General features: G+C 45.1%; 1 protein-coding gene across 2 annotated transcripts in view; it reads left to right on the forward strand.

Moving 5' to 3' along the window:
* The window catches only part of GATA3 (GATA binding protein 3), a 17,545-nt gene extending 4,117 nt beyond the window's left edge, over positions 1–13,428 (forward strand). Inside the window, exons 3-5 of one of the 2 annotated variants that reach the window (XM_010714587.1) lie at positions 1,799–1,944; positions 6,725–6,850; positions 13,029–13,428. In XM_010714587.1, the coding sequence (XP_010712889.1) occupies positions 1,799–1,944; positions 6,725–6,850; positions 13,029–13,313 (557 nt within the window). In that variant the 3' untranslated portion in view covers positions 13,314–13,428. The remainder of the gene's footprint in view (positions 1–1,798; positions 1,945–6,724; positions 6,851–13,028) is intronic. The other variant, XM_010714644.1, reaches the window with a different exon arrangement.

A 13,428-nucleotide genomic window follows, 5' to 3' on the forward strand; every position in this document is an offset into this window, starting at 1 on the left:
TTTCCGTGGAGGCTGCTGCAGGGTTGCCTGGCATGAATGAGATCAGTTTTCAGGGTTTTTCCAGGGTGACATTTACTCTGTCTGTCTGAGCAGGGACTGTCTCTATTTAGCTGATATGTTTGAGCTAATCCAATTATTTTCAGACTGCTGCACGCGACAGTTGCATTGTTTATCCAGCGCCAGGAACTTTAATAGAGTCCGGATGCGGTTAGAGTGACAAAAAAACTCAGACCTGTGTGTTTTGTACATGAAAGCAGGAGAGAGAGAGAGAGATGGAGTGAAACAAAAGAGAGGGACAGAGACATAAACGGTCTCAGAGCGACCGCTCCATTTAACCAGAGCGGAGTGAACCCACCCGGGAGCTCCGGGAGCGGTCCCGACCCGACCCGACCGCTGCGGCTCCGCTTTATCCTCACCCCGAACCGCGGGGCAGCGGCTGCGCGGGATTTTCAAACCGTTTTGCCCCCCTCTTCCTCCTTCCTCTTGTTTTCCTTTTGCCACTTTCTGTTACTTTACCTTCTAGAAAGTACATCTGCGGTTTGCGATAAACCAACCCCAAGAGCAACACCTATTTTTTCTTTTTTCTTCTTTTTTTAAAGTCGATTTTAGCAAGCTAGGAAGCTCGCAGACAAAGGGGGATGGGTCCGGGTGAAAAGAAGGGAGGGGGTGTTTGCGAAGGACGAAAGAGGGAGAAACGGATGCAAATTAACATTTCATTATTATGATTATTTTTTGGAGCAGGGGAGGGAGGTTTAGCACAAAGGCTCTGGAAAAACGGCTGCTGTTTGTGGTTAGGGCGCGGGTGCTTCTTGCTCGAACCCACTGCTGAGCTGGGTTAGTTCTGCTTCGGCCAGCTGAGTGTTTCTGCTGCTTTCAGATGGGCTGGGAGTGCCTTTAGGTGCAAGAAATAAAATAACAACAACATGAAACCACTCACTCTGTCAGTAGCTGGGAGGTACTGTGTGTCCCCTAAATCCTGGGAGCCAGTGGGCTGGGGGAGTCCACTCGTAACTGAGACAGAAGGGTGCCGAAAAGGAGGAGTAGAAGATGGAAAAGACTTTAAACTGTTCAGTGTCCCAAATATTGGGCATGATCTGTACGTATAGTGAGGAAGACAGAAGGATTTCTGCAGCCCCGCTGGCTAAGCAGTGAAAGCTAAATTGCAAACAAATCGATAGTGGGTACTGGCCCAGTGACTATGGATTGACTAGGGCTGGAGAGATGTTCTGGTGCTTGGGCCGTGATTATTTTGGGAGTTTGATCTGAGACCAAAGGAAGAGCACTCTGGCTCATGCACCCCACTGGGAACCAGGGTGATGCTCAAGGAGTGAACCCAGGGTCCACATATGCATTAGGAAGGTGTTTGTGGACATATATTTGGCATCCATCTGTCTCAGGAGGGTCATAGGCCCCTTTTTTTCTAACTCAAGGGGTGACAGAGACCCACCAGCTCCTCATCTTCCTCTCATCAAGAGGGACCCATGTGCGGGGGAGAGCTCCAGGGAACCCCTGAGCTGCCGGGGGGTTTTGGTGGGGGCTGTCACCATCACCTACCTCTTCTTAAAGAGCATAGGAGACGTGAGGTGTCAGGATTGGGGTGGTGGAGGAGGATCAGACCCCATGAGGACTGATAGTCCCCTACCTCTGTCTCTTAACCATGACCTTGGGCTCTTGGGCATCCTGAGCTCGGAGAGGACAGACAGTGCCTTTTGGAGTTATTCTGGGGCAGGGGGGAGATTTCTCTATCCTCTTTCACCACTGTTTTCCCTAAGTGAACTATGTGCTCTCTTGTTTCCAGAAGGCAGGGAGTGTGTAAATTGTGGGGCTACCTCAACCCCTCTGTGGAGAAGAGACGGCACCGGGCACTACTTGTGTAACGCCTGTGGACTGTATCACAAAATGAATGGGCAGAACCGACCCCTGATCAAACCCAAGAGAAGGCTGGTGAGTGGTTTTATTTTATTGTATATAATTTGTTTTCTCCTGCCACTTTTGTTTCTTGTTTGCAGCTTGGGATGGAGAGGGAAAGCTCATTCAGCCGCAAAAAGTGGATGCACTGTGTCTGAGTGCTGGGATGGAGGATGCTCAGGGAGATGATCCCACGCGCTGTGGGCCTCAGTTGTCTATTCCTATTGCAAACATGATACAGGTTTAAAAAAAATCAAGATCGAGAGGTTTCTGTAAGCCAGGACTGAGTTTTCTCCCAGGTTGCAATAGGGTGGCAGCCTCTGCACAGCGCACCTGGATGGTGACCCAAGAGTGAAAGCTCTATTTAAAGACATTTCCCGTTGACCAAAGAGATAACAGGAGAACGAAGCTGAAAATTTCTTTCTGTGTGTTTTCCATTCCTGTTGGCTGGTGGTAACACAGAAGGAATCTGAGCAGGGTCACTTGTTCCTCAGCACTGCCACTGTCGCCATCTCATTGCCATCTCAATGTAGGGCATGGCAAAGTGTGTGAGGGTGCAAAACTGAGTGTGCACTCACAACCACACAAGCTGGAGGAAAGTGAAATGCATGGGTAACTATTTGGAGTAATGGTGAAATAATAGTTTCAGGCCTCAGGACCGTAATATATACAGGCGATACGTTATAGCATCCCCAGTGATCTATTTATGAATTCACCTGGAAGCCACAAAAAGGTCTGGAAGCTGTGGGCATGGCTAATAAATGCATTGAAGTCTATTTGGCAAATAATCAGGCAAACCACAAGGGGAAAAATATATCAAGTGGGGGAAAAAATATGTTCCCTGCCTGGGAAGTTATTGAGTGTTTTGAATCAAGGCACATTTGGTCACATTAGGATTAAAAATGGAAGGTGGAGGAAAAGCAACTTGTGCATCCCCGTGGTGTTTTGGGGCTGATGGACTGACTGGGACAGTGCTGGTGTGGAGCTCTGCCATGTGTGCTTGGGGACAGACTTTCAGTGTTTTTCCCTTATAACAAAAATGTTGGTCTCCTTTGACTCAGGCTCATCTTTCACAGCCTCGTTAGGAAAAAGGAAAGGCTTTCTAGGGAGGGAAGTACGGATTGGGATTTTTAATTTTTTTTGGGCAACTCTCTTGTTCTCTTCTGCTCCTTCCCGCCAGCCCTTCTGTCTTAAGCACACATACCTCGTTTTCTTTTTCTTTTTTTTTTCCCTCGTTCTCTCTTTATGTGTAAAGTCAACTTCCTAGGAAAAAGCTGCCGGATATCTGAGCCCTGGAGATAACTCATAAACAACAGCTCTGTTTCCCCAGCCCAAACACACAGGAGCTTGAGCGTATCCAAACAAGCAGAGGGGGAGGCAGGATAGGAAAGCGGCTGGAAAGGGGGTAGAGCTTTCACAAAGTGTCTGATGGAACCATGAAAGAATGTCCCGAATTACCCCAAGCTCGGCACATGTAAAATGGAATATATAAATAAATACATTTTGAAAGGTCACTCTTGGGGGAAAAAAGAAAGAAAAAAAGAATGAAAAACGTAAAGAAAGACCTGGTCTTGCAAAATCATTCCTATCTTGGGCATTTTAGCTGAAGTCTGAGTTACAAAAAAGTTCCTGTTCTTTGCATGCAGCATTTGCTAAATGAGAACTTCAGATTTTTTTATTATCCTTTTGTTTTTTTTCATCACTGTCTGAAAAAGGAAAATGTTTCTAACACCATTTACTTCTATTTTTCTTGCTAACCCTCTCAAAAAGAAAAAAATCAGAATGCATCAAGACCTTCTGCATTTGCATCTCTTTGTGCAAGGATGTGGAAGCATGCATGTCTGTGGTTTGAATGATCCTCCCGGCTCTGGGAGGTGAGCGGGCTGGGAGCAGAGGTGTGCACCTCTTGCTCTGCCACAAGTTTCCTGTGTGACCTTGGGCTGGTTTTGTAGGCTCTGATCCCAGTGCACTGTAGCTAATGACAGGACTCCGATGGGCTGGATAGAGAAGTCAAATAAATCCCTAGATGCTGGGAACCCAAGCTTCATTAAATTCAATGGGAGTCTTTGTAGGGCTGAATTTATGGGGAATGATGGGATGAACTTTGCAGGCTGAGGAGGTTCAAGCAGCTCTACTTTGTTTTGGGGGGAAAGCTGTGAATCTGGAGGTTTTGGCACTCTTGGAGAGTGCTCCCATCCAAGGCCATGGTAGCTCCTTCATGGCCCCTGGCTGAGACAAAGTCTTCCTTTGAATTTTCTTCTTTCATTGCCAACATGGATGCAGAGCTCTCTGTTTCTATGTCCGTACTGGTTTTGGAAGAATAATGGCTGGTTTCTCAGAGGGATTTGACACATGCAATATGATTTTAGGAAACTGTCCCTTGCAGCTTTTTGGATACTCCGCGTAAATGTAGGCACCAAAACCAACCCTTAAGCATGTTTATCAGCACTGAGTTCCTCCTTCTGCACCTTCCTTGGTTCCACCTTTCCATCACTGTCAGCACTTCCAGCATGAAGTTGTGTCTTTGCTCAACCAGCTCTGGTCCTGTAGATGATAGTGTGACTGTAGTCATCCCATTACTGACATGGACACGATTGGGTTGGTGATGAGTGTCAGTCCCATTGCTCGGAGCTTTGAAAATAGTGTTATTATTCATTATTTCCTGCCCGCTGTTGCTGTCTCTGGTCTAAATTAGCACAGAATGAAAGCTACGGTCTGGGACGAAAAGAGTGCAGGGCTTAAAATATTTAGATAACAACGCCAAGGTTTTGTAGAGAAAATGTGACAGATGGATTAGGTTTTAGGGAAGATAATGAACATAGTGATTTATTGGTATATTTAAAATTAGCAGGTGAGAATTTGCTTGAGATCCTGAAAAGGTAGTTGGGATGAGGCATACCTTTAAACACATTTACCATCCGAGAAATTATGGTGAGCAGTGTTGAAACCCCAAATGTCTTCAAAGGGGATGTTTCCCCTGTGTGGGCTGAGTCAAATATCGCTGGTTTTAAGAAATTTCCTTAGGCTTGATTTTTGGGTCTGATAAATTCAAAGCTGCCACAGAGAGTCATGCCAGCCTCCGAGCCACCTATGCCTGGCCCCTGGGTTGTGGTGGGTGTGCAGCTCTGTGAGCAGGTATGTCCATCAACCTGGTGATTTGAATGGGAACCAAATCTGGAGCCGTGGCAGAGTCCAGAGAAGGACGGGATAAAGGCCTCTGTGTGCAAACTTGTCCGATAGGCTCTGCTTTTGGTGGTGGGGTGCCTCAACTTCTTCAGATGGTTTCTTTTTTTGCAGGCAGAATACTTTTCGTGCTGCCTGGTAAGAGCCTCTTGTTGTCAGACTGGGCATTCTGCAATTCTTCTTAATGCTTGTGGGCACAGTGTGATTTATTTTTTCAGATAGTCCTTTTTTGTGTGTGTGTAATTAAAAAAGAAAAAAAATTCCTACTCTATCTAAAACAAAACCAACCCGTCCTCTCTCCACCTACGCCACATTCAATTATGATTAAAATTGCAACATGACCTAACAAGAGTTGGTATTAATGCTAGCGCTGTGCCAGTGTCCATGTTTGCATTTTGGGTTTGCTGTACAGTCTCCAAAGATGTGGTATTTTTTTTTTTTAAATGTTGGACGTGCTACAGTGTGCGGCTGAGTGGGGTGAGGGGTAAATTTGAAACAGTAAGAGCACAAAAGAGAGCATTAAAGGCTCAGTTCTGCAAGGTGCCAAGCATTGCTATGATCTGGCAAATCGTTTAAGCACATGTTTTAACTTTAAGCACATGAGCAGTCCCATTGAAAGCGGTGCATCGGGATGAAATCAGAGCTCTGGGACTGTGTCATGTTGATGAAGAAGAGATAGGAGTGGGATCTAAAGATCTTTTTTAGGAGCTGTAGGCACTTGCACGCATGCAAGCATGCATGCGCATTCATATGAAAGTCTGCAAACTCCTTTTCCTCCCTCAGTGGCAGAAGGACAATTTGTTTGCCAAAGTTACAGAGTTTTTAAATGATAAGCACGAATTCATGCATGTGAATGGGAAGCGACTTGGCTGAATTTGGCTTTCCTAAATCATTATCACAGCTAACAAAAAAGCTTCTTTATACACCTTGACACATATACTCTTTTTTTTTTTTTTTGTTCCTCCCTTTTTATGAAATGGTAAATTCTTCTTTCAACCTCATTACCAGTCCTTAAATAAACATGAAGTTTGAGGCTGCAGAAGGGTGTAATTAAAAAGTTGGGATTCTCGCTCTTTGCCGCAGTTATTTCCGATCTGGAGCCTGTATCCTTTGAAGCAGAGCTGAACTTATGGGATGGGGCCGTGCTTGCTGTCAGATCCAGCGAGCAGCTGCCCACTGAGCATGGCGTGGGTCTCATCCGGCACTGGCTGAAGCCATCGTGACTCATGCCATTGACTCCAGCAATTGCTGGTTCAGGCCCTGACTGCAGAATTAGATCCCTGGGGGGTCTGAGAGAATTAAGATGGAAAGACATGTTGGCATTTAAATAATATTTTCCCCTCTGGAATGGGCTGTGCCAGCGTTGCTTATTTTGATGAGCTCTATCAGAGGTTTAGCACTCACTTTTAGGATGCCCTTTGGCACCTGATTCAGTTCGTATATAATTTGGGATTAAAGTACCTCGGGGACTTTTTGCCAGAATTATTATTTGTTCTCACAAGCCAGTTTCTGTAGGCCTCTGCTGCTGTGCGTCAGTCTTGTGTGGTTGATGTTTTCTTTCTCAGCGATTTTGCTGATGGCATCTTTTTAATGCTTTTTTTTCTATCTCTTCTTGTCCCACCCGTTCCCGCAGTCTGCAGCCAGGAGGGCGGGCACGTCCTGCGCTAACTGTCAGACCACCACCACCACCCTGTGGAGGAGAAATGCCAACGGCGATCCTGTCTGTAATGCCTGTGGGCTCTACTACAAGCTGCACAATGTAAGTGTGACGGTAACGCGCGGTAGCAGGGCCTCCCCTTCCATGCTCAAAGTCTTCCTTAGTATGAGGATTTATAGTCTTGGGTGGTCCAAAGTCTTCCTTGGTTTGAGGATTTCCACTCTCGGGTGGCTCAAACTCTTCCTTGGCTTCGGGATTTGCTGTAGGTGTCTGTTCATTGCACGTGAGTTGGACTAGGTGACCTTGAAAGGTCCCTTCTGACTCAAACGATTCTATGACTCTACGACATCCAGTCTCGGGTGGTGCTGAGACTTCCTCTATCCCTTTGGGGATCCCTTTGGGAACCTTAAGTTTTGAAGCAATGAGAGAGTGTCCTCTTAAATGTAGTTGATCTGACTTGGGAAGGTAAAAAACAGGACTGTCAGTGGGTAATGTTAGAGCTGTCCCATGCCTGAGCCAAGGAAGGAGGGCTGGATCAACAGAGAGACATGTTATCCACTGCGGATTGGGCTCAGCGTGCTGGAAAAGACAACACACCATCCTGCAAACTGATACCCCTTCTACGCACAGCTTGGTTCCTCCAGCAAACACAAACTCCGCCAAAAAAGCAAAATGTGCCAGTGACTATTTAGATCTTTCCTGGGTTTGTGGCTATCTTTGTCCCGTCCCTCTGCCAGTCCCTAGAGGTGATTTATTTAGGTCTCTTGTTGCCCCATTTGACGCAAGCGATTCCTAAACAAAAAGGGACTTGATTTAGTTAGTGGGTCGTAGAGTATGCTAAACCTGTGATATGAATTTTAAGGCATCTGTCATGGAAAGGAATGAGAAACGTAATGAAATGAACTGGCTGGAAGATTTAATCTAATACCTCCATGCAAAGCCAGATTGCAGAAACCAGGGATATGTGCCCTAGGGAAAGAGCTAAAGGGATCTGAAAAGTCTTCTACCAAATAATACTGCTAATACAGGAGTCTTAAGGCTACTCCTGTTACTCTCATTCTACGTGTGACATTAGAATAATTATTATGTCAGAAGAAGGAAAAGACTTCCAATTTCTGTGCTTTAACTTTTTTTTTTTCCTAGTGGTCGTTTGCTTTATGTTTGACGTAGAAATCTCAGGCTATGTTTTACCCTGATGTCTACCCACACATGCACATCAAAGATGGATTGGGTTTCATGGGGCAGCCAAATCTGGTGGTGTCTCTGTCCCTTGTTATTTCAAGCTCTTTGTTTTTTTGAGATGAGTAAACAAGTTTGGATTAAATAGGAAGAAAAAAGAAAACCCAACTAGGCTAATTTTTCACCTGTTCTGTGAGAGGCATCTCTCTCTTGGAAAAAAGGAAAATGTGTTTACCCTTTAGTGGGCGAGCATCTCAGCACCCTTCGAGCCCTTTGTAGCAAACAAAGGTTGTCATCAGACTCTCTGTGTGATCACTGCAAGCAGAAGGGTTGGACAGGCACGAGGAGTGAAAACTCAGAGTATCATAAGAAAATACTTAGCTTGCTATTTTTATGGCAGGAAGGCAACCAGGTCAGCTATCTTCAGTGAAGGAATATATTTTGTGTGCTGTTGTCATTGTAGCAGTGTAGCTACTGATGTTAGGACTTCGCTTAGATGGTGATGAGGCACCGGGTTACCCGAGAAGTTGTAGGTGCCTCGTTCCTGAAGGTGCTCAAGGCCGGGTTGGCTTGGGGCTGTGGGCAGCCTGATCTGGTGGGTGGTAGCCAGATCATAGCGGGGGTTGGAACTGGATGAGCTTTAAATTCTCTTCCAACTTAAGGAATTCTATGATTTTAATCATCTAGCGTGGATACAAGCAGTAGGGACTCCTCTACCTGAGTTGTTCCCCTTGTGCTGCAGCAAAGCTCTTGAATGGGAATAGTCTCACCTCAGGTAACATTAGTTGGACTTGGTGAAGATGTCTGCGTTTAGATGAGATCATTTATAGCCCTGAAGACTGTACAGTTTCTCCCTGTGTCTAGAAATGGAGACAGAATGTTAAGTTCATGTGGATCTGCACTGTAGCTGTCAGACTAGAGGAATTCCCCCTAAGGCAGCTGAAAGCTGGAGTTCTCCAGGAACGAGCACCTGCTCCCTCTCTCCTTTTCTTTTTAACACTAACTTTGTGAAACTAGTTGGCCTGAACCGACCCCCTGATCCATTGTTTAGGGATGTTGGTGAAATCTGTGACATAGGGCAGGCCTTGAGCAGATTGGAACTGTTTTCATACTCATTAAAAACACCGTCAGCTTCTGAAAAGCTCAGTGCAGCTACTTACCAAAGTCAAGTAGTATCTTGCCTTAAGAGCAGCTCCACTGATGGGACCTGCTTAAGTGATACTCCCTAGAGTACTATGATAGAACTAGGCAAGGATACTAAAATCTGACTATGAATAGGTAGATTTTTCTTCCTCTTTTTTCTTTTTTAATTTTTGCTACTGGATGATGCTTAATTATAACTACAGTGAAAAATTAGCAACATCACTGCAGATCATCCTTGAAAATACCACTCTCACAGCTTTAAAGCTTTACAAGGGCACGGTACTGAGGCATTATTCTGCAGCCCAATGCGGCTTACAAGGTGTGTAGCTGTGAAGGCCACACTCTGCTTTATAAATTGTATGTGAGTGACTTTATGTTTTAAATTTTTTTGTGACTGGTGATAAGGCAATGGTAGCGTCGTGAAGTTTTCTTCTGTTTTTGGCTGCTAGGAGGTGAGCTGTTCTAACTGACTTTAGTCAACTCAAAGCAGGGATGAAGTTTTGTGGTTGATCATAGACAAATTTCCTAGGCTGTTGGAAATCGGTTTGGTATTTTAAAGTGCAAGACCTTTTCATGTAGCTGGTGGTCCTGCTACTTTTTTGTGTTTGTCTCTGTGTTGGATCTCCACCAGGAGAGGTGCTGGAAATGCGTACAGGCTCACCATAGCATTTCCCTTTTGAGCAGCAGAGTGTCTGTGCAGATGTGTCAATGACTGCAGAAGTCTTTTGGCTACTCAGAAGATGCTTTCGTTCTGATTTAGGCTAGTAGGAAAGCCTTTACTCTTTTAGTTTCCTCTACCTTTCCTCCTTTTGTCTTTTCTTTCGGTTTAATGAGTTTTCCTAGGACCTTCAGATCATTAGGGTATTTTAATGGATTGATCTGAAGATAAAACGTGTCTGCGTTTCAAGCCTACATCAGGAAGGATTGCAGTAAATAATACTAACATTCTTTCAAATTTTTTTTTTTTTTTAATGAGTGATATCAGTTTGTTTTACTGTTGATTCCCGCAGCTGAAGTGAACCCATTTGTCAGTAGGATATAAGCAATGATTATAATAGTCTTGGGGTACATTTAGTGGAGTTGCTGACATTTTTCCAATTGACTTCAACAAGAGCAGGCTCCATTAACACCAGTATTAAGAATGACTAATATTTCACATTGATGTGACGCCTTTCATCCTGTGGCATCCCAGAGTGTTCTTTAAGATACAGCCAGTCTGGAAGATTAACCCAACATTGTAATGACTATGTCTAAAGGATAAATCCGCTTCAGTGACAGGACCTTATTGAGGTCAGTGGCAAAATCCCTTTGTCTTCAGTCAGAGCAAGATCAGACCTATAATGTCTATGACTATCCCCTGGATTTGATCTGTTGAATGTGGGGTTCTTGTCCTTGCTATTTCAGTCCTTCTTAGAAGTGTGATCAGCCTTTGCTCACTTCAGAGTGGGAGTGCTTGTACCTTGCTGGAGGTATGCAGCACACTGTCTTGCACCCATAGAAACGAGGAAGATATCAATGATTTTGGCAAAAGTCCTCAAAAGCGACCTTTGTTACACAATATCCAAAGGTAGAGTGAAGTGTCCCAAGAGCAGAGCAGTCAGTGTTTTGCATATGATACAACAAAGAACGTAACTCCTGCCCATAATTAATTAGCTCCATCTGAAATTAATGAATTTCATATACATGCTTTGGGGTGGTTTAATTTTAATTTAGCATGTGTTTGTCATTTTTATCACAATGAATTTTCATGTGAAAGGTCTTCCCTCCAGGTCTCTCATTTCTCTCCCCCAGAAACAGATATGGATTTGTGCCTTTGATGTTTCGGGGACCCCTTTAACTTTGCTGTGTTTAATCTTAGAAGTCAGTGGAAAATGTTTCTGGCTTGCTGTTGTGGCTGTTCTGGTCTCCCTCTCTTGATATTTGTCTGAGTGCTTATCTCTTTGGGTCAAATACCTGGCAAGAGGGTGAGGCCAAGTACAGCAGGATGATGCTATCAGTTGGAATGGCACCTTGACCCCAGTTGCAGGGCTGGCTATAGCTTATCATAGAATCATGGAATTGTTTGAGTTGGAAAGAAACTTTAAAGGTCATCTGTTCCAACTCCTCTGCAATGGATAGGGTCATGTAAGGCAGATAAGGTTGCCCAGAGCTCCATCCATCTTGACCTTGAATGTCACCACGGACAGAGTATCCTCCACTTCTCTGGGCAAACTGTTTCAGTGCATCCTGAGCAAAACTCATATTCCCATCCTTTAGGCTCACATGACAGTCTATGAGGATCTGTTCTTAGCAGTTGAACAAAGCATGAAAGATACTACTTTAAGGAGGTGATCAGTGTTCTGAAGGACACTCCAAGAGCCAGCACAGCATGAGGCTGGTGCAGTTTTGCCACCACCAGGTCCTCAGCTTGTGTTTGCTGCTTTACCCGGAAATCCAATCTGGATGCCCTTGAGACTTCATATCATGGTTCAAATCCTCATTATGAGCGGGGGAGGCAGGGATTTGTGTATGTCTCCCCAGATCTGAGCTGTTCTTATTGGAGATCAGGATCTCCAGATCTGCTGTGACATTGCTCCCCAGTGGGGTTCACCTTTTGCCTTTTGAACACGGGCAAGAAATCCCTGCTGGGTGACTGGAAATAGGCAGGCAATGCTTTCCCATCACAGGCTGAAGCAAAGGGCTTCCCTTGTATGTGTATCCCATGAAGACAGGAAGTCAAGGAGAAGGATGATATTGTATTTAAAGCCTATGACATTTGAGGTTTTGGCTTGCTGCTGCCCCAAGGCTGCTGTGGTTCTGCACATGGGCTGGCATACCTTCAGCTGCTAGCAAGCTGGGCTGCTTCCACTGGCTGCCTTTATCCAGAGGTAATCAGACTTTCAATTGCCCATTTTTTAGGGCGAGGTGAAATTTCTCATCACTGCTGGTGTGGAGAGCCTGGGGTCACTAATTCAGAACGAGATGACGAACTTTTGGGACTGTCTTTCCTCTCCCCATGCCTCTGTCCCTGCATATAACAGGGAGCTATTGTATCCCTCCCTCCTTAGGGAGAGAACTCACAGAATGGTTCTCATATGTGTGGGGAAAGGCACCGATAAGCAAGCAGCTAAACTATTCTGTGATCTCAAAGAAGGATGTGCTTTGTTCCCTGCACTGACTGAAGATCTTACGAATCAAAATCTGATCAGGATCCTTGCAGGAACCTCCTTCCATTGGCCTTGTAGTTCTCAGTGGACAGTGGATCCATTTTTTTCTCCCTTTTCTCCATCAGCACCCACATTTATTGCAAGAAGCAGTGTTCAGTGCTATGGGGTTTTGACTTCTGCCATGGGTGGGATTCTGCAGAGGAGCCACTGTGAGACCCATGTCACTGCCCAAGCACAGATTTTTAAGGGTTTTTATGCATGCTTCCCAACTGTTGCAAAAACCTTTCTTAAAAAGTATGAGTAATACAAAATACCTGTCAGTCTTATGAAGAGTTTGAGCCCCTGGGAGAGTTTGAGACCCCTAGTAGCACTGAAATCCCAGCAGCTGCTGTCACTAATGGTTTTAGATCAGTCAGGGAGCCTGGGGGTGAGATGGTGTCTGCAGGGAATATTTCAAGGTGATAATGTTTGGTCTCATTCCTAAACACGCTGCAATTACCTTATGTGCAGATAGCTGAAATTTTTCAGCCGCTACAAGTTATTTGGGTATGCTTTGCTCCTGTGAGGCTCTGTGCTTTTCTGTCTTCCCATCTCTACAAATTTCAATCCAACCTGGAATTTTCTGCAGTTCCCAGGGGTGGTTCTGGCCCTGATTTGAATTTTGGGGGTGTGTGAGCTATGCAGGACGAAGAGGGGGCTGCTGGATGTTCGGCTGGACCTGGGCATATCCCGTGGCATAGGGTGCATGAATCCCACAGTGATCTGGGGAGAAGAGATGGAAGCACAAAAAAAAATAATTTATTTTTGTTTAGATTAACAGACCCCTGACTATGAAGAAAGAAGGAATTCAGACCAGAAACCGAAAAATGTCTAGCAAATCCAAAAAGTGCAAAAAGGTCCATGACAACCTCGAAGACTTTCCCAAGAGCAGCTCCTTTAACCCCGCCGCCCTCTCCAGACACATGTCCTCTATCAGCCACATTTCACCCTTCAGTCACTCCAGCCACATGCTGACTACACCGACACCGATGCATCCTCCATCCAGCCTCTCCTTTGGACCTCACCATCCCTCCAGCATGGTCACTGCCATGGGTTAGTGAGAGACTCCCCTGCTGAATGCCTACGGTCTCAAAATGAGATTTACTTTATATACTTGCATTTTTGCAGGCGCGTGGTTATGGGTATGATGTCCCAAATCAAATGGGAGGGGGA

This window comes from Meleagris gallopavo, chromosome 1 (genome assembly GCF_000146605.3).
Source record: "Meleagris gallopavo isolate NT-WF06-2002-E0010 breed Aviagen turkey brand Nicholas breeding stock chromosome 1, Turkey_5.1, whole genome shotgun sequence".
Taxonomy (NCBI): Eukaryota; Metazoa; Chordata; class Aves; order Galliformes; family Phasianidae; genus Meleagris; species Meleagris gallopavo.